The 24,266-nt window shown below is 42.4% G+C and overlaps 1 protein-coding gene across 1 annotated transcript in view; it reads right to left on the bottom strand.

Moving 5' to 3' along the window:
• LOC105999796 (chromosome unknown open reading frame, human C9orf3) overlaps nucleotides 1-24,266 on the bottom strand; it is a 309,886-nt gene that overhangs the window by 134,787 nt on the left and 150,833 nt on the right. Inside the window, exons 6-7 of the mRNA XM_013034920.1 lie at nucleotides 20,912-21,101; nucleotides 15,450-15,556 (exon numbers count right to left, since the gene is read on the bottom strand). Of these exons, the coding sequence (XP_012890374.1) occupies nucleotides 15,450-15,556; nucleotides 20,912-21,101 (297 nt within the window). The remainder of the gene's footprint in view (nucleotides 1-15,449; nucleotides 15,557-20,911; nucleotides 21,102-24,266) is intronic.

Here is a 24,266-nt window from a genome sequence, read left to right as displayed (position 1 = left end):
CTGTTTAGCCATTCATCTATGGATGGACACTGGGGTTAACTTTTGGTTATTATGAGTAACTCTTCTATAACAAGTCTTGGCATAGAATTATATCCTCATGTCTCTTAGGTATTTATTTAGAAAAGGAACTGCAAGGTTATAGAGCAACTCAATGTCTAACCTTCTGAGGAACTGTCAGGATGTTTTCAAAGTAACTGCACAGTAACTGCACTATATACTATTTTACATTCCCACAAACACTGTATGAGGGTTCCAATTCTCCAAATTCTCAATAACACTTGCTATTATTTTCATTTTTATTATAGTCATCCTAGTAATATTCATAGGATATTCACATCCTAGTAAGTGTGAAGTGGTATTTCATTATGGTGTTGACATGCATTTCTCTGATGACTAATAATGTTGCACATCATGTGTTTGTTGACAATTTTTATATCTTCTTTGAAGAAATGTTTATTTAAATCATTTGACCATTTATTAATTGGAATCTTTTTTACTGTTGAGCTCTAAGTGCCTTTAAGTATCCTGAATATGAATCTGTTGTCAAATATTAGATTTGCAAATATTCTCTCTCTGTCGCTCTATCTCTGTGTGTCTGTATGTGTATGAGAGACAGTGCAAGGGCTTGAACTCAGGGCCTGGCGCTGGCCCTCTGCTTTTTCACTCAAGGCAAGTGCTCCACCCTGGAACCACAGACACCCACTTTAGCTTTTGATGGTTAATTGGAGATAAGAGTCTCCTGGACTTTCCTGCCTGGGATGGCCTTGAATGGTGATCCTCAGATCTCACCCTCTTGATGCTAGGATTATAGGCATGAACCACCAGTACCTGGCTTGCCTTTTTTTTTTTTTTTTTGGTGGTGGTGCTAGTTGACTCTTGTACATATTAGGCAAGTGAACCTCTGAGTTGTCTTTTTAGTTTCTTTTGAAAGAATCCTTTGAAATGCAAAAGTTTTACATTTTGATGAAGTCCAACTTATTGATTTCCCCACCTTTGGACTGTTCCCTGCATTAGGTGTCATATCTAAGAAACTACAATCTAATCCAAGATCATAAAATTTGCACTTATTTTTTCTATTAGTTTTACCATTTTAGGTCATACATTTGGTCTTTGAACAACTTTAAGCTAATTTTCATACATGGTATGAAGCAGAGGGTCCAGTTTCATTCTTTGGCTTGTGAATATTGTAACTATTAGTAGTGTATCTTTTGTTTGATTGTTTATTATAGTACCAGGGATTGAATTTAGGGCCTTGAATTGCTCAGCTTGTTTGCTCAGGTGGTGCTCTACCACTGGAGTCATACCTCCAGCTTAGCTCTTTGCTGGTTTTTGGACATGGAGTCTCACAGACTTTTCCACCTAAGCTAGCTTTAAGCCACAATCGTCTGGATCTTTAACAAGGATTATAGGGGTGAGCTACTGGCTCCTGGTTATGTGGCAAAATTTGAGATTAAGAAGTGTGATCCCTCCAATTTCATTGTCCCTTTTTAAGATTGTTTTGAATATTCTCAGTGTCATGCATGTTTAAAGTGAATTTAAAGATCAGTTTATCTATTTCTGTGAAAGGCAACTGAGATTTTGACAGAGATTACATTAGACCCATTAGATCAGTTTGGAAAGTATTTCCATCTTAAAACTTTTAAGGCATCCAAGTCACAAACAGATGTCTTCCAGCCTATTTAAGTCATTAATTTTTTTGACCCATGTGCTTGCAGTATGTGTTGCATGTCGTTAAATTTATTCCTAAATGAATATAATTTTTATTGTACTGTAAATAAGTTTTTCTTCATTTTTGCTTTCAAAGTAATAATAGCTAGTGTATAATAGAAACAAAACTTTTTTGTTGATGTTGTTTTGGTGTTTTTTGGTATCGGTACTGGGCTTGAACTCAGGACTTCATGCTTTTTTTTTTTTGCTCAAGGCTTGCTTTTCACCACTTGAGCCACTCCTTTACTCCTTCACTTCTGGCTTTTTCCTGGCTAAGTAGAGATAGAAAAACAAACCACAAAATTTTCTGCCTGTGCTGTCTTTGATCCTCAATCCTCAGATCTCAGAATCCTGAGTAGCTAGGATTATAGGACTGAGCCATTAGACCTAGGCTTAACACATTGATTTTTTTTTCAATATAAGTTTCCTTTAATTTTGACATTGAAACAGAAGAATGAATTGGTTTGTGGCTGAAACATCCTTTTTCCCTCATGGGGCAGAAACCTGGAGCACCCATCTATCAAAGGAACAAACTTAGAAAGTCTGAGCCAGCTGCCCGCCCTTCCCTGGACAAAGACAAAGACAGGAGGTAAGGGTAGGAGGAAGGACACAACCAAACAAGGCTGGTGATTTCCAGTAAGGTACAATTCTCAAAGTTGCTGTAGTTACAGAAAGTGGTAGCAATCATGAAGAAGAAGGAGGGGGAGGAGGGGGAGGGGGGAGAAGGGGGAGGAGGGGGAGGAGGGGGAGGGGGAGGGGGAGGAGGAGGAGTCACAAACAGCTCTCCAGCTCCTCCTCTGATGCGAATTCATAATAATCCATTTGTCACTCTGAGTGATGTCTCAGAACTCTCGGGGGAGTGGGCTCTTTTCACATAGACCTGACTGTGCTTCTCACAGTCAACCCTCCTCCCTCTCCACCCCCCACCCCGAACTGGACATACCCCATGTGCTGGGAGTGTTTAAATCTTGATACACCTTGTAGGGCCTGGAGGATCACTTGAGACATTTCTGTGCAGATTTTATGTAAGCCACTGTTGGTAAAGGTGTTGGAAATGACTTTTTAGGAAATGATGCATCAGAGTGAATAAATAACCTCTAACACACTGATTTTTGTATATTGATTTTGTTTCCAATCAACTTTGCTCAACTTGTTGAATAGTTCCAATAATTTTTGAAGAACTCCTTAGGTTTATCTATGTACAAGATTGTACCATCTAAAATAGTAAGTTTTACTTCTTTCTTTCCAATCTGTATACTTTTCATTGTATTTTCTTGCTGAACTGCCCAGGAGAGGACTGGAGGTGCAATTCTGTAGAAGTACAATGCTGAGCAGTACAGTCTGTCTGTGTTATCCTTTCTCTGCTCAACCATTGACTAAAAAGGAGCAAAGATTTCTGACAAATTGGATTATAGCATCTAGCCCAAAAACCTTCTCTCTTGTCTTGCAGCAGGCCCAGTGGAATATTTCATTGTTTTGTTAGACCTTTGGGTCAAAACTCTTAGTCAAAAAACAAAGTAAATGATAAGACTGTAGGCCACACTCAGTAAGCCATTATTTTGTAAGGCAGAATAAACTTAGGAGCATATAAGAAATCATTCTTTGGATAAGAATTATTCCAAAGGAGGAATTGGGAAGTTGGCTTAGTGGTAGAATGCTTGCCTTGCATGCCTGAGGCCCTGGGTTCGATTCCTCAGCACCACATAAGAAAAAACCCGGAAGTGGTGCTGTGGTCAAGTGGTAGAGTGCTAGCCTTGAGCTGAAGAGCTGAGGGACAGTGCCCAGGCCCAGAGTTCAGAGCCCATGACCGGACCCCCCCGCCAAAAAAAGAATTATTCCAAAGGAAAACTAACATTGATTAACCAAGACTATAATATATATATCACCTCCTCTGAATGGCTGTGTGGATATGGTATCCTTAAGATGGGTAAAAGAAGGATGAACTATTATTGAGTGGTGTGTAGAAATGAATCCTATTTTGGGGACTATTTCATAGGCTAACAGTGGAGTAGCAATTCAGAACTATAAATATATATTTATAAAATTTATTTTCTGAAATCTACCAGAACCTCTGGGTGTGATGACGTATGCCTATAATCCCAGCACTTGGGAAGTAGAGAGAGAAGGATCATATGTTTGTCAGGCTAGGTTACACAGTAAGTTCAGACAGTCTGACCTGCACAGTGAGACTCTGTCTCAAAACAACTTAATAAACAAACAGAGCAATATGTTGTGGTACATGCCCATAACTTCAGATATATGGAAGATGTATATGGAGTAATGTAGTCCAAGGGCAATCCAGGCAAAAAAAAAAAAAAGCAAAAAACTAGAGCATGTCTATAAGGTAACTAAAACATAATATAAGTATAATAATATAAAAGGTGTGTCTCAAATGGCAAAATGGTTGCTACAAGTACAAGGTCCTGAACTGAAATCCCAAAAGTGCCAACATTAAAAAAAAAAGATTCACAAGAAAATGATTATCTTCGAGTAATGAACTAAAGGGGTGTAAATATAATTTTACAGTTTTCTAAACTGGGTTTTCCTATTATGTACCTCTATTTTAGATAGGGAGAGAGTACCATGGGTAACTAAGCAACAATTATGAGCTGCCTTACTTCATATGTTTTCCTATATTTAAGAAACACGACTAGGGCTGGGAAGGTGGCTCAGAGGTACAGCGCTTGCCTTGCATGCATGAGGCCCTGGGTTCAATTCCTCAGCACCACATAAGCAAAAAGAAAAAAGCCAGAAGTGGCACTGTGGCTCAAGTGGTAGCACACTAGCCTTGAGCTGAAGAGCTGAGGGATAGCGCCCAGGCCCAGAGTTCAGGCCCCACAACCAGACCCCCAAAAAAAGAAACATGACTAAATATTAACACAAAGAATGATGTACCACATACTATAAGTACTTAGGGGCCCATGGAGAATTGTCTCCTCTCCCTTAGAAATAACCACGCAATGTTTTAGAAAATGAAGAAGCAAGGCTAGTTGAGTTCAACTGTGCAGGACATGTCTGTCATCTTTGCTGTTTTTAAAAAAAAAAACTGCAGGTGGAGGGGGCCCCTCCCACAGGAAATAGAAACTGAAGAGACAGCTCAGGGAGTTGGCACTGGCCTTTGAAACAGGAAAGGGCAGTCTGTTTCTGGCTAGCTGAGAGTTTGAACATATTTTAGCCACTGCTGGCATGAGCATGGCATCTTTCCATCTCTAAAGGGTAGAAGCATTCTTCACAGCTAGCTTGCTGGTATATGTGGTTCCAATTAAGAACACTGAGCAGGGAAAATATGGTAGAAGGCCTGAGGGATGAGAATTTCAAGATACAGATGTGGAGGCCGTTAGAGAGCCACAGGCCAGTACTAGTGGTCAGAAGCTCAGGTAAGGACTGTCAAAGGCCAGAGAGGCAAGAACTCTTTTTTTCTGAAGATTGTGGTAAGATTAGGAACAGATGTTGGGGAACTTCGTGAGGCACAGCCAGAGGGGACACAAGGGTGGCCCTTCTGAGAGGTTAGATCAGAAGTAGGCTCCAGGAAGGTATGAGGCTCCCACTAGTCTTAGAAGTGCTGCCAACTGAATTCTTACCCCAAGCTATTAGTTTGAGCATCTTTGTTTAACTTTCAGATTTCCCCTCTTTAATCCTATCCTTTTCATTTTCAATCAGTCATTCTTGTACTTAAAAAAAAAAGTTCTCTTAATGTCTTAGGAAAATTTACTTCTTGAACATTCCAGTGAGTTAATGTTTGCCAAGAAGAGAGGCAGGTATTTCCAGGCTTGGGATGGTAACAAGACCAGAACAGGAGGCCCTGTGTGGTCCCCAAGAGGAGATCTTGAAAGAAGAGGCCAGCTCCAGGGACTCGGGACAGGAAGAAGGGAGCACTGTTAGGAAAGCAGAACAAGCCAGGAAAGAGAGTTGGCTGCATCCTTGTGCTCTCTGTCTTTTGTTTGACAAATGTTCTCCAGGTATTGGAGAATACAGGTGATAGCAACTAACGTATGAATATTTACTTGAACTATAGGAATATTCCTTGTTAATAATCATCTTAGACTTACAAAATGGCAATTTCTTAGAGCTTAAGCTAATATATATATAGTTAAAATTATTTGTATGTATTCATTGCATTTCTTCCTCACATCCACTTATAAGGTAGAGACTGTATTGTGTTATTAGCCCTGCTGTACAGCATGAAGACTAAAGTTTGGTGTAGCTAAGTAATTCTATAAAGGTTACATAGAATCAAGACTTATATCCAAGCAAGTTAGATTCTAAGCCTACTCTGGGAATCCCCGTGTTGCCACAATGAATTAAAACTAGAAATCTCATGAGCTGTGGAGCAGACTTAGTCCTCTATCCTCAGATGACATCTCTCTAAAAGGAGGCAAAATCAACTAGACCTCAGCTGCAGAAGAATAGGAGTTGAGCCTTTCACACTCTTCAAAGCCATAGCAAATTTTATGAAGGCTGCAAATTCACCAGTTCATCTACAGGGTCAATCTTTATGTGTAGTCACAGACAGAACCTTCTTTGAAGCTGAGTTTCTTCAATCTCTTCTGAATAGTGCTAAATGAACAACTCCTTTAGTCAAAGCCTTAGGCCAATGAAGCACTTCTGAACTCAGCCTCATTCCTGAGACAGCTACCTAATTCCATCTGGCCTCTTAAGTCTCTCTCTTCTTTGATTTTGTGTCATCCCAAAGGCTTGGGTAATCTTCCTTCAAACTCCATTTTCATTATGTCCTTCTTGGAACATGAAATAACTTCTAACTGCTGCGATGGTCACAGACAAGTTCTTCATTAGGGGCATCTAAAGAACTCCATTGCTTAGTCCATCCTCAACTGGCCACTTTCAGTCTTCCACGTTTATGAGGAGACTGTCCTCTCCAGCAAGCCCATCCTCACTGAAATATCCATTTTTACATTGTTTATGTTTATGCTACTAGGATTAACTCCTCGAACCCTTTTCCTCCCAACCCTACATCAATGTCAATGCTACCCCTTCTTACATCTCAGCTTATGCTGTACATGCTTTCCACAGCCTCTTCTAACAAAGCCTTCTAATATTAAATTCTCAGGACTTAGAACTCTGAGGGATAGAGGTTAGGCTCTGCCTACTAGCTTGTGATCAATATTTCAACTCTCACAATAATATACAGAAAGCTTCAGAGACAGAGTTTATATCTATAGAACTTTTTTTTTCAACATTTATGAAGTACCCTTTCATTGTCAAGCACTGTGGTACCAGATATAAACAAGACACTGTTCCTGGGTACCAAATGATGATAGCTCAGGAGACAGAAATTGAAGTTTCTGTTGTTGTAGGTCATAAGTGATCAAATATTGTTTATTGAACATGGCTTTTTAAAATAAAGTGATTATTAAATGATGGAGATACACAAAGGCTCTAGGAGGTTCTGAGGAAAGATACTAGTTTTTCTTAGGGTAGAGTTGAACTTGTTTGAAAAGCAGTAGCATCTGTGCTGAGTCATAATGATGCAGTAAAGGAAGGATTTTCTAAATAGAGACAACTTGGGGAAAAAAACATGGAGGTGAAAAGGGAAGGTGGAAGGACAGATGGGTTGGGTTGTATATTCCATAATTTAGACATTGAAGCTTGAGCCTCCAGAACTTCAGAATAAGGCTATATTTTGAGCATGGAGTGTTTCAGAGGGGTGGTTAAGTTAAAACAAAGTTATCAGTGTAAGTCCTAATCTGACTAGAGTCCTTCTCAGAAGAGATTTGAATATATAGACAGACGTCAGGGATGCTCATAGAAGAAAAACCATGTGAGGACACAGCAGGAAGGTGGCCATCCTAGGCCCAGGAAGAGGGGCTTCAGGAGAAACGAAACCTGCCAACATCTTGGGCTGAGACTTCTAGCCTCTAGAAGTATGAGAAAATAAATTTCTCTTGTCTAGGTCACTGAGTCTTGGGTATCTTGTTACGGAAGTCAAAGCTGACTAACACAGAAAAGTCTGTGACCTATTTGGGTTGGCAGAGGGTAAAGCAAAGAATTACAAGTGATGGTACAGGAAAGCACATAGAAGTGACATTGGGTAGGGCCTTGGCATGCACGCCAAGGAGCTTGAAGTTTTTCCTGTTGGTGAGGGGGAAATCTGGGGTATTGTTTTAAGTATGACCGTAGCAGGATCATTGTTTTAAGGAGAGTTCTTTAGTGGCAATGAAAAAATGGCATTCCCAGAGGTAAAAAGGATTGGGGATATAGCTCAGTGGTAGAGTATTTGTCTAACATGCACAGGATCATAAGGATCAACCCCAGAGCCCTTCCCTTCTCTTCAAAATGACTAGAGGTAAAGAAACAATTGGAGTGATATAAGTAAGGATCAAAAAAGTTCTAAACACAAATAGTGGTCTTCAGGGTAGAGAAGTATTGTAGGTAAAATTAGCAGTTGTTAGGATGGTTCCCAGAAGAAGAGTGAAAGAATGGGAAGGGAAGGGAAGAGAAGGAGAAGGAAGGGAAGGGAAGAGAAGGGAAGGGAGGAGAGGAGTGGGAGTTTCTGGGCTTCTACCTTGTTTGTATGTTAGACCTGTGCCACTGTAGATAAGTTCAATATACAGCAGTGAGTAGGTGAAGGTAAAGAGAGAAGATGACCAGCATGAGAGGCCTGAAGGGAAGCCATGACAATGTAATTCACTTCCGGAGTTTTCCTCCCCTAATGATTTTCCTCTGGAATCAACAGATTGTCCCTTAAATTGGCTGAAACCTATAGGCTTTAAACTTAAAAATAAGATGGTATTAATCAATGAAGTGTAGGCAATTAAATTCAGATACAAATGCTGTATTAAAATATATGGATATAATTGACTTCGATCAGTGTAATTTAAAGACATCATTAGGGTGCAGGTGGCTCACACCTGTGGCTCATGCCTGTAATCCTAACTACTCAGGAAGCTGAGAACTGAGGATTGCAGCTCGAAACCAGCCTGGGCAGGAAAGCCCAGTGTGGGTGGGAAAGTCTTTGAGACTTTTATCTTCAATTAACTACCAAAAAGCCAGAAGTAAAAGAGTGGCTAGAGCATTAGCCTTGAGGAAAAAACTAAAGGACAAGACCCAGACCTCAAGTTCAAGTCCTAATAGTTACAGACACACACAAGATTGTCTGCCCTTCAAGGTAAGCAACAAACCCTACCTACTATAATCTCATAAAGGAAAGGTGCTCCTGTGGTTAAATTAAGGTTTCTGGACTGCTCTTCTAGGCTGATTCACTATTGTTATGCATGTAGCAGCCCCAAAAGGAGCTACTATTCTCCCTGACAGAATAGGACAGCACTCAGTCTCTAGCCCCAAATGACAGGTGCTTCATTTGATCTTGGTCTTTATATTCACCCTCCTCTTCCTCCTCACAGCAGACAGGTAAAATCTACTGTCCATGTTAAGCATATTTATCCTCGCTCCACCTTTGGAACAGGAAGATTGATGGGCATTTGAATAGCGGAGAGATCAAGGTAACGATAGGTATAGAGGTATCCATAGAACCTAATGGAGAACATGACTAATGGCCCAATTTTCCTGGTAGGCAGGATGCAAGAAACAGAGAAATGGAATGGTCTGGAATCAACATTGGAGGCAAGAGAGGCTAGAATTAAGCAGATAGGAGAGATGGGATCTCCTGGGCCCCCTATGGAACTTAGACCTGAAGACACAGGGGTAGTTGATGACTACAACTCTGAAATGGACAGCACCCCAGGCTTTTGGACAGCTTTTCCATGAGGTTGGCTTGTGCCACTGGAAATGGGTGTGTCCAACATACTTGGGTTGGAAGACTGCTATGAGCTTCCAAAAATAGAAATAGAAAATTTGAGAAAAACTTTCAAGGTGAAACTTGCAATGGAAGAGAATAAGACTCTTAATGAACTGACTAAGACTTACGAACAACGTCTTAATGATTTTAAACAAGATACATAGGGTTCTGGCACCATGCAAATTCACAGAACATTTGTAGCTTGCCCTTTCCTTTAGCCATGGTTAGAGTTACATATATGGGGTTTCCCTCTGTTATGAAGTGATGTTTTTGCAACTATAAGGTGAGGCATTCATGAGGAAGATAGGAAAAGATGTTCACATTTATCTAGCATTGTATCAACTATGGAGACAGCAGCTCAGAGAAAGAACTACATCAGACTGGTGCCTGTCAGCGCCTCCTTAATGTGATATATTCTAACGTTTTCTCAGCATGAGCTTGACTGTAACAATGAATTGGGAAAAAAAGAGGAAGCGATAATAAATCACAAACAATAAAAACCAACAGAGATTTCTTCTGACCCTGCCACTGTAGCTCTTCCATGGGGGGCTTGTCAGCAAATGCTAACCGAAAGCACTTAGAGACACTGCCAGAATTCAGCTGTACCCTAGAGATTAGAGGCGTGGGGGCGGGGCTAGGGAGCTCTCAGAAGCCTTCACCACCTCAGCATCTTCTTTGGCAAGAGCCTCAATGCTACAGTGATCAAAAGTAGAGTTTGTAGGTGGGGGTCAGTACAGAAAACAGGACAGATCTGAGCAATGGAGGACAAGCAGGAAAGAACAAGAAGATCATATTTCTCTACCAGGAGCTGTTGAGAGGCGAGGGAAGAGTCTAGAGAGAGCCACTGGGGTCTTATATGGGAAAGACATCTTTAATAATTGATAAATGCATAAAAGCATGGCATCATTACTGTGACCCATAACATTTTGCAACTCTGAGCAAATCACTTCTGAAGCCTGTAGTCACTTTGCAGACTTCCCAGCCAGAGAGGCTGAAAAGGTGAAGAAGAACAAGTTATTTTTAATATAACCAAATGAAAGTCATAGATAGCTAAGTTAATCTAAGATGCCTTTGGTACAAATCAAACAACAAAGTTAATCAGACACATTTGATGGGATATATGATTGAACACTGGCTGCATAAAAGGCACAAACAGAAAACAATATGCTCAATTACTGAGGTTAATAACTCAGCACCAAAGTTGCAGCCTTCTCTTCTCACCTTGTTAATAACCTACTTCAAATATTAATGTTGTGTTTTCTTTTTTTTCTAGTATCTTTTGAAATAAGACATATGACTTCATGTGTTAGAAGATCAGGATGATGGTCCAACCCATATCTGTTACTATGTCTTTCCAAAGTCCAAGAATACCTGGAGTACTGTAACTTTTAGTACAACTTAAAATAAATTGAATTCCTTGAAAAGAAGGATGTGGTATAGAGAAGAGAATACTTTGAATCCTTGAGGTTAATGCCAGTTCTGTTCTTTATCAGCTTTATGATGCTGAACACATTTTTTCAATCTTTTTGAACCTCAAGACATTTTAAGTGATGATGCTGAACTGCCAGCAAGAGAAATGGGGAAGGGCCAGTCAGTGAGGTAGCAGGAAATCAGGAGATTGTATCACACAGATGCTGAAAGAAGAAAGAATTTTTGAAGGAGGGATTGGCCAACCATGTTGAAAAGATTATTATGGTCTAGATATGAAGTGTCAACCATGTATTGAGGCCTGGTCCCCAGCTGGTAGTGCTATTTTCGGAAGTGGTATAAGATTTAGGAAGTGGGACCCACTAATAGGAAGGAGGTCACTGTCATACCTGGAACTTGCCCTTTCTGCTTCCTGTCTCTCTTTGCTTCTTTTGCTGTCTACCAGGAAATGAACTTATTTATTCTGCCATGCTTTGGTCACCTTGAAATGCCTTACCTCAGGTCCAAAGCAAAAGAGCTGGGCAATCATGGCCTGAGACCTCCGAAACCATGAGCCAAAACCAAATTTTTTTCTTCCTTTAAGTTGTTTATAATCAGATATTTTGTCACAGAGACAAGAAACTAAGATACACAAAGACCTAAAGTTACCATTGTGTTGGCCACCAATGGAACAATCCATCAACATACACATAAAGACTTTAAATTATTCTTGGTCCATCAAGATGTATCTTTAAAAAAATAAAAGAAAGAAGATAGTATCTCTGATTACTGTATTGTTTTAAAGAACTTCTTTCTGAGGTTTCATTTGCATATTAAAATAAAATTGGAGAGCCAATTTTTACAACTCTGCTTCTTTTTTTCTTTTGTTTTCTTCTCTCAATAATTTCTAGGTTCTTTGTGCCCATTTAAGGGAGAATTCTAGAGGGTAAGAGCTAATCGAATGTGGACTGCATAATTTCAGGCAGATTCAGAAACATTTCCTTCTCATTGTAAGCACATCTGATAAGAATATTTTCCATGCTGATGTGCAATAGGTCTTTCAAATGCAATTGTTTATGCCTAAATTTAGGCAAACACAATTTCTGAATATTAAGACAAAGAAAAATATCATAGTAAGCCCCCCTATTACAAAGGTCTAAAAATACTGTATCCTTTCTCCCAACTGCACTCACAAAGGAAAAGAATTTGAACTTAGGTTGACCACAGCTCTATGAAACCAGAGACAAGGTTCTCCTTGGATGTAAATAGACTTTTCAGGGGGCATTCTAACTTGCTTAAAGAGTTAGGAATGCCTTTCATCAATGACTAATAATTAACAATAGCACTAACCATTACCAAAAGACCATTATCATGTAAAAGCAGAAATATGAGGGACTTAAGACACAGAAATGAAGATGACCTCTTAATTTGATAAATTATATCTGGGAGGTGAGGAATGTACACAAGTCGAATGGCTCACATTTGAGCATGTATCTGGAGCCCCCTACACACACCTGAAAGTAAACTTCACCTGCGATCTCCCCAGCAATGCTTCCAAGTCAGAACAACCAAGTTCATACGCATTACTTCTACTTCCTGATCTGGCTCTCTTCTCCACTATCCAAAAACAAATACAAGAATGTCAAGATCACCACCATCTTTCACATGGTCCCACCTGAAGGTCACTTCTCTCTTACTATTTTCAGTCTTCAGCGACATCCAACACCATTCCTACCATCTCACCTCCTTCTTCTCTGTGACCTCATTTGTGTGGTTTTCTACACACAGAGATTACCACACACTGATTGTCTTCCTTCCGACTTCTTGCTTGTTTTTCTCAATAGTGATTTGCATTTTAAGTTTTATACAGATTGAATGGCTCCTACTTTTCACACCCATTAAGTTCACAATTTTGGAAATTTATTTGACATCTTACACTTAGTGAAGGACTTGCCTCTCCTGTCTCGGCCCAATTTTTTATGTATCTAAAGATGAAATATGAAGGATTGACTCCCATCTTATTCCCTAGGGTCAAGCAAGACACCAAGAACACAAACAGGCCTGGTCACATGCCTGTCCACAGGCAGGTTATACCAACCTAGGCCTGGCTGAAAGTCCCAGTCACTCACTCCAGGTGAGACATTCCATTTTGCACTTAACTGAAAGTATCTGGTGCTCCCCCCGCCCCCAGTAATTATAGCCTGATTTATTCCTTTGTTTCCTGTTAAGACCCATATAACCCGGTCCCAAAATCCAAACCCACGGGAAGGTCTGTTCCCCTCACAGGCAATAAACAGTCCTAGCTTGTTGACAATCAAGTCTGGTCTATTCCTTTTCCATTCTCCTCCATGTTCCTAACACTTAGCACATACAAAACTGGAACTTTTGGGTTCCCCCCCCCCTCTAAAGACAGTTCTCAGTCTTTATCATTTCAATAAAAGGTACCAACAAACTCAAGTACTTAGTGGCTCACACTGTCAAATCCAGCCTATGCAGGAATGTCCATGAGACTCTTGTCTTCAATCGCCAAAAGGTCAGAGATGGAGGTGTGGCACAAGTGGTCAAGAGCCAGCCTTGAATGAAAAAGTTCAGGGCCAGCACTCTACTCCTGAGTTCAAGCCCTAGTACACACCACACACACACACACAAACACACCACATTCTGGATAACCTCAGTATCCTCTTTTGTACTTTCAATTCAACAAAGATCTGCCAGTTGTACCATCAAAACACATGCCCAATAGATCTACTGCCCCAAGACATGGACCACTGCAGCACTCTAATTCTACTCTCTGTTTTCTATCTGCTGCTTGCAGCCCATTCCATCCAGCCACACAACAGCATTGTCACACACTACAGATTATGCTCCTTCCACACTGAAGACCCCATGATGCCTCTATAGAATTTGGAGTAAGGCTCCTGCTTGCCTACCTTGCCCTGCCATTCTTTCTGTCCTCAAAGCATTTCAAAGCTTTCCTGTCTCCAGGCTTTTGTGTTCCTCACGCTGCCAGGCTGAGCATGTGTTCAGCTCAGTCTTGAAACCTTACAATTAGTTCAGAAATCACCAACCAAGCCAGGCATAGTAGCACACACCTGTAAATGCCATCTTTGCAGGAGGCAGAAAAATTCTGCATTTGAGGCCAGCTTAGGCAAAGTTAGGAACACAACAAACAAACAAAAAAAAGCAAAACAAATAAATAAGCAAAAGGATTGGGTGGGTGGCTCAAGAGGTAGAATACTTGCCTAACCTCCATGAGGCCCTGAGTTCAATCCCTGCTACTGCATGCTCATCACCTGTGACTAGTCAGTGCATGCAACAATATCCCCACTAAGTGGAAGCTCTGTGGAAAGCAGGAACCTTGTCCACATTGGCTAGGGGTAGGGGGGTCCTGGCTGGTTAGGTGAGGGGACAGATGCAGGCTCATGGCTCTGGGGTGGATCACAGGTTTCCTAGCTCCAGTCTGCTGCACTTAGCAGCAGCTCCAGCTGCCTCTCCTAAACAATGGATGAGTCAGCTTGGGAGGCCATGGTTAGTGTGCAAGCCTAGGGAACTTCCGTGGGAAGTGTGCAGCACTGCACAAAAGCGCCAGCCAGCATCGCTCCCTGGGGTGCAGCCAGCTTGGTAAGTTTCTGCTAGGCCAGAGGGGTGGAGGTGCTTATTTAAAAACAAGTTAAAATTGCAGAATGTTCAAAGCAGGCCTCGGGCCAAGGGTAGAAAGGGAGGGACACAAACTGACTTTAGTGGGGAGTGATCTAAAACAGTGCAAGGAGAAGGGGGCAATTCCTGGATGGCATGCTCTTGGCATCCTTATGAATACAGATTCCAAATACTTGACTCTACTCAAGAGGGGCTGGATAGAAGCTTCTGTTGCCATAGTAACCTCTGTGCTCCTGGGGTCTAGGCACAAGGCTTCAAATAAACAACTAGTGTAGTGAAGGAAAATTTCACAGAGCAGAGGCTGGTTGGGGAGGTGTGTGTGGCGGGGGGAGCGGGAAGAGGGGAATGGCAAGAAGCAATCCAGCAAGTGCCACAAGCCACATTCTAAGCACAAAACTCAGGAGTTGGGAGTGGAATCCTCCTACTGCACTGGGGAAGGCAGAGGCAGCTTCCTGCTGGGCCACATCTGAAACAAGGGGCCCCATTGACAGGCACATCTGTTACTACTAAACACTTAGCAATCAATATTTTCCTACAGAATTATTTCCCTTCTTTGGCTTTAAGGGGTTACTGTCTGCCAGGCTGCCAAACCCCAACCTTTTCTGCATCAGCAGCCGCCACATAAAGTGACTATTAGAACTTCAAACGAAGAATTTTAGTCCCGGAAATGGCCTCATGCTAGGTTTTTTTTTTTTTTCCTTCCTTCAATAGAGACACCAGGAAAATGTCAGAAGGCAAATAAAAAACCCACACCCTGAAAGACTTAAAAAATAACAGTCACATCCCTGGGAGGATGAGTAACTCCAGCCTGATCTGATTTAAAAAGGAAACAGCCGATTTAATCAGACAGCCTGGATAGATTGTGAAGGAAAGGAGGGGAGGCAGAGCCAGAGAAGGTAACAGAAGCATGAGGAGACCTTACCTTAACACCTGCATCTCCTCAGAAGAGTTCTGCAGCTCATCCTGGAGGCGATGCCAGCGCAAGCAAGCCCTCAGCTCTTGATGCTCATGGGCCTCATGGTGGGACAGCTGGTTGGGCCACAGACAAATAAACATAGTGTACAAAACCGAGTCATTGTGTTGATCAGGCCTACCCCATGGAATGGTCTATTTTGTTTCAGTGGGGACAACTGGGCCTGCTCCCCTGTGTAAGACAGTCCCCCTGCTTTCCCGTTCCCCTCTGTCAGAAAAGCAAAGGCCACAGGAACTTCTAAGCTATTCGGGAGAAATCCAATATGAGCATTCCAGCTCTCTCTAGTGCTGGTAGGTGGAGCCAAACCTGCCTGTTTGGGAGGGTTCCTCAGTCTTGGAACCTACTCCCTGGACATCCACCTGGCCTAGAGAGAAGGGGACACTCCCTAGGGGCCATTTCCACTTTGGTTCCATCCAGCTTTCTTCTCCTGCTTTGTATTTCTGCCCAGGGAGGAGAAGGCCCCTCTATTTACCTCCTATTTTTACCAACCCTCAATTTTGTTAAGGACTGTTTACAGTGGAGCCTGCTAATGTAACCCAGATGGTTCTGTTTGCATATAACGGGGGGGGGGGTGAGGGGGGAGAGGGAGTATACTGCCTGGACTTAATTTAGGGCCAGGGAAGGCCATCACATGGATGTGCTCTCAAGGCCACATGGCTGTGATCTCTGCAAGGGAGGGCTGCTGAATACCTACTGTGGAGAGAAGATGTGTAGGCTCTACAGGCATTTCTGAAAATCAAAAGCTCCTAAAGACTTATAGATATTTTCTGAATGTATGCTAGGTCCTGGAGACATTATGGACAGGACCTCTACCATGAAGAGTTGAGGGTGGGGAGAACAGGTAAAGGACATGAATATCAGGGTGAAAGTAGCGTTAAGGGAAGGGTCCTCTTTCCAACTAGCATGTGTCAGAGGCTTTCCTGTGGAAATGGTCTCATCAAGGAAGACAGATATCAGCTATGGTACAGGGACTGCAGGACATAAGAAATCATTTACAAGACTCTGGGGCCTTAGTGAATGGAGAGGGATGTGGTGATGCTGAGCGCTGACTATTAAGGCTGGGAGGTGCTGAGAGGCTGGCAGAGGTCTGATGATCAGCAGACTTTATGCGATGTCTGTTGTTACAGACCCAAATATCCCCTACCTCACACAAGCTGAAGAACTAATGTCCATGTGATTGAATTTGGGGACAAAAACTTTTAAGAAGATGGTTAAGGTTCAAGGAGGCATTAGGAGGGAGGCCATGGTCTTATAGGATTATGATTTATAAAAAGAAGAGAGCTAGGTGCTGGAGGCTCATGTCTGTAATTCTAGCTACTCAGGAGGCCGAGGTCTGAGGATCATAGTTCAAAGCCAGCCTGAACAGGAACGTCTGTGAGACTCTTATCTCCAATTAAAAAGCTGATGTAGAGCAGTGTCTCAAGTGGTAGAATACTAGCTTTGAGCACAAAAGCTCACAAAAGCACCCAGGCCCTGAGTTCAAACCCCAGGACTAGTGCCAGAAACCCTGAAACAGAAACAGAAACCTTGCTGACTGTCTATTGCTTCCTCTCCTCAAGTGTGGAGGCCATGGTAGCATAAAGCAAGAAGGAGACCACTGACATGTTAGGAAGACAGGCCACAGCAATTGCCAATCCTGTTGCAATTTGATATTGGACTTCCAGCTAGCCTCTAGAACTGTGAGAATATATGTCTGTTATTGAAGCCACCCATCTGGTATTTGATTAAGGAAGCCCATGTAGATCAATGGACCTATGAAGGAGTGTGGACTTTATCCAGGTCAACAGAAGTTACATAGTTCAACCTTCTAACTCAACACCTCCCTGTGGAATGCTCCTGGGAATGGAATACAGCTTCCAGTTCCTTTCAGTGATTTCATACTCCCCTTCTTTCCAGGCCTTCTGATGCTTAGGGCTGCTGTGCCCAGTCCACAGGGCAGTAAAGTGACCAGTCATTGGTACCAGTGCATTGTCACACCCTCTTCCTTTGTGGAGCCATTGCAGACCAGGTGGCAGTACTATCTAGGCCCACACAAAGTGTTCCTCCTTTCCTGTTCAGAAGGTATGATATGGGCATTCATCAGCTACTTGCCCAGCTAAGTCTCTCCCTTAAAGGATGGGATCAGAGTAATGGATATGCTGGATTCTAGAAGGGCCACTTTGCCTGAGGGATGTTCATGTTCTCATTTGCAGAGTGATATACTGAGCTGAAGCCCAACTGTGTTAAGGAGAAAGAAGGCTGGAGAGGACTCAGTTCTTGCTTTCCCTAGAAGCCCTTCAGAGGTAACTTCCTCCCCAAAGGCTTTCTGCATGCACTCAGACATGGCCTTTTCCACCTCTGAACTCACACATTACTGGTGCTTTCTTCCCTTTCCTAATACCTTTTCTTCTTTCTATTGAGGGCTTTTCTTATCCTCAGCTTTTTATCCCTAAAGATTGAGCACAGAATTAGATACAGAAAACAAACAGTGCCATGGGATTTCAGCCCAGGGAGACTGTATCAGTATGTACAGTCAGACTCAGGGCAGCTGCAGCATCTAAGCATTTAGACTGAGCAGTAACTGTCTAGAAGTGCATGCAAGGCAGGGGGTGAAGGAGGGATTCTCTTCCGAGGATGTAGGAGACAAAGACCAAGATCATCAGTTGTCTGAAATGAGCTGACAGATTCACAGGACAGCACCAATATGATTGTCTCAGAACAGAAGTGCAGTCCCAGTGCTCATAGGAGTTGCAGTAGCAACATTTATATCAAAACCTTGCTGACTGTATAGATGCAAGGTGGTGGGAAATACAAAGAGGAGAAGAACAGGTGTTTCTTGCATACTCTCCACATGTCTGGAATGTGTTAAGCTCATTCACACATTGCTCCATTCACCTTGTAATATTGTCATCATCTCCTCTTCCCCCTCCTCCCCCCACTTCCTCCTTCTCCTTCTGCTCTTCTTCTTTCTCCTCCCCCTCCTCCCCCTCTCCCTCCTCCTTCTCCTCTTCCTCCTCCTCCTCCTCTTCCTCCTCCTCCTCCTTTTTCTTCTCTTTCTCTTTCTCCTTCTTCTTCTCCTTCTCCTTCTTCTTCTTCTTTCTTCTTCTTCTTCATCAGTCTTCATCAAGGAGTGAGCACAGTCCCTGAACTTTTTTTGCTCAAGGCTTACACTCTACCACCTGGGCTATAGCCACACTTCCAGCTTTTGGTGTTTAATGGGAGATAAGAATGTCACAGCTGCTGGCTGGGCTGGCTTTGAACCTCAATCCTTAGACCTTAGCCTCCTGAGTAAGAAGGATTACAGGTATGAACCACTTGTGCTGCACCTGAGTCTTTTACATCCAACCTACAATAGGGAAACTAAGGCTTCAGGAGGCTGCATATTCTACCTGAACTCAGAAAACTTGTGAGCAGCAGAGCTGGGATAATATGGTCCAACTCAGAACCCAGCCTCTTTTCCTATGTCTACCAGGTAGCCTCTCTGGGCAGAGGACATAGCTGTGCACTCAGCTAGTTCCAAAGGCATGATGTGAAGAGGACAGAAAGGTGAGTAAAACACATTCCTGCTTTGAAAAGGGGCATAGTCAAAGTTACGAGGATAAGAAAAGCATATGGTAGAAGAAAAAAATAACAAAAAAAAGAGGCAAGCAGAACATACTATGGGAGTTCAAGCTTTAAAGGACAGAACAGCGCATGGGGTAGTCTGGGTTATTCAGAGGAGCCTCAAGCTAGCAAGCAGAATATAATAAGTATTGCAACAGGAAGATCCATCTTAACAAGATAGGTACATATAAACTTGGGAACCTCAGAAAATGTCAAGTAGCCCAGTGTGGGAAGAACAGAGGTGATACAGAAATGAAATGACCTAAATATTAGGAATTAAGAAAGCAGAAAAGAGTGGTTATATCCTAGGCCAATTCTTTAAGGTAGAGGTGGGAACATAGATGTGTGCTGAACAGGCCTGGCTTCAGGGTATCTTTGCATATTTTGTATACTTTTTTAGTGCTAGAGATTGAACCTATGGCTTTTTTTTTGGTCAATTGTGGGACTTGAACTCTGGGCCTGAGCGCTGTCTCTCAGCTCTTCAGCTCAAGGCTAGTGCTCTACCACTTGAGCTACAGCGCCACTTCTGGTTTTCTGGTGGTTTATTGGAGATAAAGAGTTTCATGGACTTGAAGGATAAAAGGAGGAGGCTGCAATGCTTGGTAAGAAATGTACGCATTATCCTGCCCATGTAATTGTAACCCCTTTGTACAGTATGTTCACAAATAAAATAAAATAAATTTTAAAAAAAAAGAGTTTCATGGACTTTCCTGCTGGGCTGGCTTTGAGCTGCAATCCTCAGATCTCAGCCTCCTGAGTAGCTAGGATTACAGGCGTGAGACCTATGGCTTTCTATATGCTAGACACATGGTCTAGTACTGAGCTACATTCATAATCACTGATCTGTATGTCTTTCTGTTGTTCTTGGTGGTGGTCATGGGGCTTGAACTCTGGACCTGGGTACTGACGCTGAGCTCTTCAGCTCAAGGCAAGTGCTCTACCTCTTTGAGTCATAGTTCTATTTCTGGTTTTTTGGTGGTTACTTGGAGGTAAGAGTCTCACAGACTTTCTTGCCTGGGCTGACTTTGAACTGTGATCATCAGACCTTAGCCTCCTGAGTAGCTATGATTACAGGCATGAGCCACTGGCAACCAGCTTGTATAGTATTTTTTAAATCAGCAAACTTTTACTAGGTTGGTGGAATCCTAAAAACAAAACAAAGCAAAACAAAACCCCAGAGGTCCAAGCTATACTGAGCTTTCCCTTAACTATACCAATTGGTTAAAGCTCAGTACCTATTGTCAGTTTTCCAAAGCGCATAGCATCCCCTAATCTATAACACAAACGACTTTATTCTTCAATCATTATTTGCCAGCAAACATATGAGATTATGACTAGAGATTTACATTTTAGTCTGATTATTTAAAACACTCATACTTAATATCACTACAACCACATGCTTGGGTATGATCTTTTGTTCATCTCTGCTCCAATGTGTCCCCATTGGGGGTTTTTCTAAGCCCCTTCCAAAAGAACACACCCTGGGGATGGGAGAGAAAAACTGGGAGAGAGCTATGGAAGGAATGACATTATCCAAAAAGAAATGTACTAATTACCTGACTTACAAAACAGTAACCCCTCTGTAGATCACCTTTAAAATAATAAAAACTATTCAGTAAAAAAAAAGAACATCTCCCTTCTGTGGGATTCATCTCTCCTCACAGTATGGCACCCACTTGTTTATCCTCTTTCCGATCTCAAGATTGTGAACCTGCAACAGACAGGGCTTCCCTCTACTCACTCAGTATGGATCTGTAGAATGAATAAATGATTTTAAGTAGAGCCTGATTCTGGGTAGGGAAGTACTTAAAGAGTCACTTTAAACCTACCTGCTGTGCTTCAGCCCAGATTACATCTTCTAAGTGAGTGGCAAATCCTTCACTCAGCCACTCCTCCGTCCAGTCTCTGGCCCCAATAGCGAGGCCAAACCAGGCATGAGCAATTTCATGGCAGAGTCGGGTCCCACAGAGATGGCTCATGCCTGTCAAGGTGCTCTGGGAGAGGAAGATGATGTGTGGGCTGTGGATAATGGGAGAGAAAACACATGGAGCCCTGTTAGAGCTTGTCCTGAAGGCTATCCGTGGCAGCTTTTTTAGCCTACAGAATCTGTTATTATCCTGTGCATGCTAGATCATGACTGATAGACTTGCTCCTGAGATGCTTTTAGACCTAAATAAAGTGGCAGTTTACGTTTCTGGCAGCAGTTCAACTTGCTGTTTCTGCCAACAGTTGTCTCCGTCATCAAGTGGCTATTACCTGTAATAAGTAACTTGCACCACAGTTTTATACTGAAAAAATTACAAGGCAATGGAAGCATTTACGCTGAAATCTGGACTGTAAAAGAAGAGCAGGTGTGAGAATGTGAAGCCCATGCTGTCAGGAGAGTGATCAAAGAAGCCTGTTCAGCCAAAAATCCCAGCAGCTTACAGACGAATTGAGAAGTCATGCAGAAGGGCAGGAAAAGCCAAGAAGAATGGAACCAAAAATTTCCTATTTCACACTGTGGCTGGCTATGGAGTTCATAATCTAACAAGTGCTATGGATAGGGAAGGTTTCCAAGGTACCCACAGAAGGGCTGCATCTCTGAAAAACAAAGGTTTTCAGTGGACTCTTTGGGTACTTACAGATTCACATGACATAACAAAATTATGAGAGAGAGAGAGAGAGAGAGTGTAGGTAGGAGTTAACCCACCCAGGTGTGCAAACAGCCCCAGGGCTGGCACCAGCTGGGGAGATTTATCTAATCTCATTTTCCATACCTAGTTTTAAAACTCCAAATACCATGATTAAAATTGCAGAGATGAAATGGGAGGAAGGAGGGAGGGGAGGTCCTGAAAAAAGAAGAGGCAAATAGAATACCTCCTATGTTTCCACTTTCTGCATTTATCCAGGACTTGTTATAGTCTTCCTAATGAAGATTTGATCTGGAAAGAAAAAAAAGATCTTCCCTCTATCAATTAAAGAAAACCAGTTGTGAAACCTTCCAAGCTAAGAAACTGTGCACACCAGTTCTTTCTTCAAAAGCCATTTGTTTGCCACCATGTCAGCTTTACACAAGCCAAGACTGCTTGCAGATTTTTTTTGTCCGCCCCCACAGCTACCATTAGAGCAAACCCCACCTTTGTGTCCCTTGCACAACATTGCCCATTCAGCTCAGAGAGCTCAACTGCAATTGCGGCAGTCAGGTTTGCCAAAATAGACAGTGTTCGTGTGAAATAATAACAGGGCAGGCTCACAAATGAAAAGGCCTAGGCCAGGCTCTCCAGAGTCCACCAGAAACTCCAGAAATTAAAATAGAGTTAAGGAACTGAGGACAAAGGGATGCAACTCCACAGGCACCAACAGATCACTAACTCAAAAAAAAAAAAGAAAGAGAAGAAAAGGAAAGAGGAGGAGAAAGAAAAATAAGGAAGAGAAGTGAAGGAAGAGGAGAACTGGGAAGGAGAGGAGGGAGGTGACTGGAAGGGAGGGAGGAAGGGGAGAAAAAGAAGGAAGGGAGGGAGGGAAGGGAGGAGGGAGGGAGGAAGGAAGGCAGGAAGGAGTAAGGAAGGAAGGAAGGAAGAAGCGCTCGAGGGAACCAAGTGGCACAGGAGACATCCTCTCCCTACTGAGAAAGTGGCCTGTTGAGAAGACAAACTGTGCAACCTGACATTTTTAAGTAAATGAGCACTGGCTCTGGCATGTACAGAGCTACAAGAAAAGCCACAGAAATGTACCGAGTAAATAACATTCCAGACGCACTGCTGGCAGCAGTTCACCCTTTTGGCTAAAACAAAACAGAAGTAACTTCAGGTCTTATAAACAGGCTTAAAGAGGAGGCTTCCTAGGGAAAGTCTACCAACCAGAGTAACAGCCATGCACATATTACCAAGACTGGAAGGTCTGACCCTTGCTGAGGCCACTTAGATTCCATAAGGAGATGACTAAAATCCCAGCAAGACTGTTGAAGAAGAAAAAATTTCCAGTACTGGGGTGACCCACGGCTACTTTGTCCCAAAGTGGAAGCCTAGCCAAGGCCCATTTATGCAAATATAAAAGTCTGTTGAGGGCTTGAAGGAATGCATAAAAGGAGCCAGCTGGGTTGGAGGGGGGAGGAGGGAGCCTGTTCACCTTCCTTCACTTCAATTTTTTTTTTTCCCCCTTGCACAGTCCTTCTTGTCTGGGCCAGATTTCCTTCCCCACCCTTCTTTACTCTGGAGACTCCTCCCTGGCCTGGAGGTCTCAGGAATGGTATGGAAGGAATATAGCGCCTCATTCCCACTTTCCCATCTTTAATCCCTTCTTCCAAGCCAAATGTACTTTTTACTTTTCTTAGCAGAAGCTTAAACATCCTCCAATCAGATGGGAAGGAAGGGCGTTTCAATTCAATATAAAGGATTCCATTATCAGTGGAAACCAAGGCCTCTCCCTAGAAAGCCATTTCCCAGCTGGGATCCTAGCCTCCCAGCTTCTCATCTAAGTTGGATTTTTACCTGTTGTGTCCCTCTGAAGGAAAGAATTTCTTAAAACTAAATCAGAAACAGGAGAAAGGTTTTGATAACCTTTCTCATGGGTGTTAACCAAATTCTGACATTAAAGGATCAACAGTAGACTTCTTTGAAGAACTTCCTTCTCTTAAAAAAGACTGTAAATGTTGGAACTTCTCAAGATAAGTAGCCTTTTTAAACTCTTCATCTTTTAAACTATTTTTCTTCAACTGTGAGTGAGGAAAAAATATGATAATGTTCTCAAATTCACTTTAAGGAGAGATATTAGATATTCCTTTACTAGCAGATGATATATGGCTATCCACTTTCACAAGAGAACGAACTTTTGAGAATTTTCTACTCCTACCCTAACCTTGACATATGAGGCTCACAGGAGCCTCCCCCCTCCCCTCCCACATTCCTGCATTCTCAGAATCTTATTCAAGTTCCCATCAGCCAGCTGGTGATCAGTCTTCACTCTGACAGGCCCATTGGAAGATGGTGTTTCTTTCTTATCCCCTGAAAAGGTCTGTCAAGTCCTCAACAAATGCCAAATCATTGATTCACCATCATTACAGAGGATGGAAGATAAGTACTTCAATAAGATCTCTATCCTACAAAAGAGATTTCTTTTCCTTTTTAAAGATCTTCTGAGTTTAGAGTGTGTGTGTGTGTGTGTGTGTGTGTGTGTGTGTGTGTGTGTGTGTGTGTGTGTGTG

Source organism: Dipodomys ordii, unplaced genomic scaffold (genome assembly GCF_000151885.1).
Source record: "Dipodomys ordii isolate 6190 unplaced genomic scaffold, Dord_2.0 Scaffold201, whole genome shotgun sequence".
NCBI lineage: Eukaryota > Metazoa > Chordata > Mammalia > Rodentia > Heteromyidae > Dipodomys > Dipodomys ordii.
The sequence above is the reverse complement of the archived record's forward strand: the minus strand, read 5'-3'. Positions and strand labels throughout refer to the sequence as shown.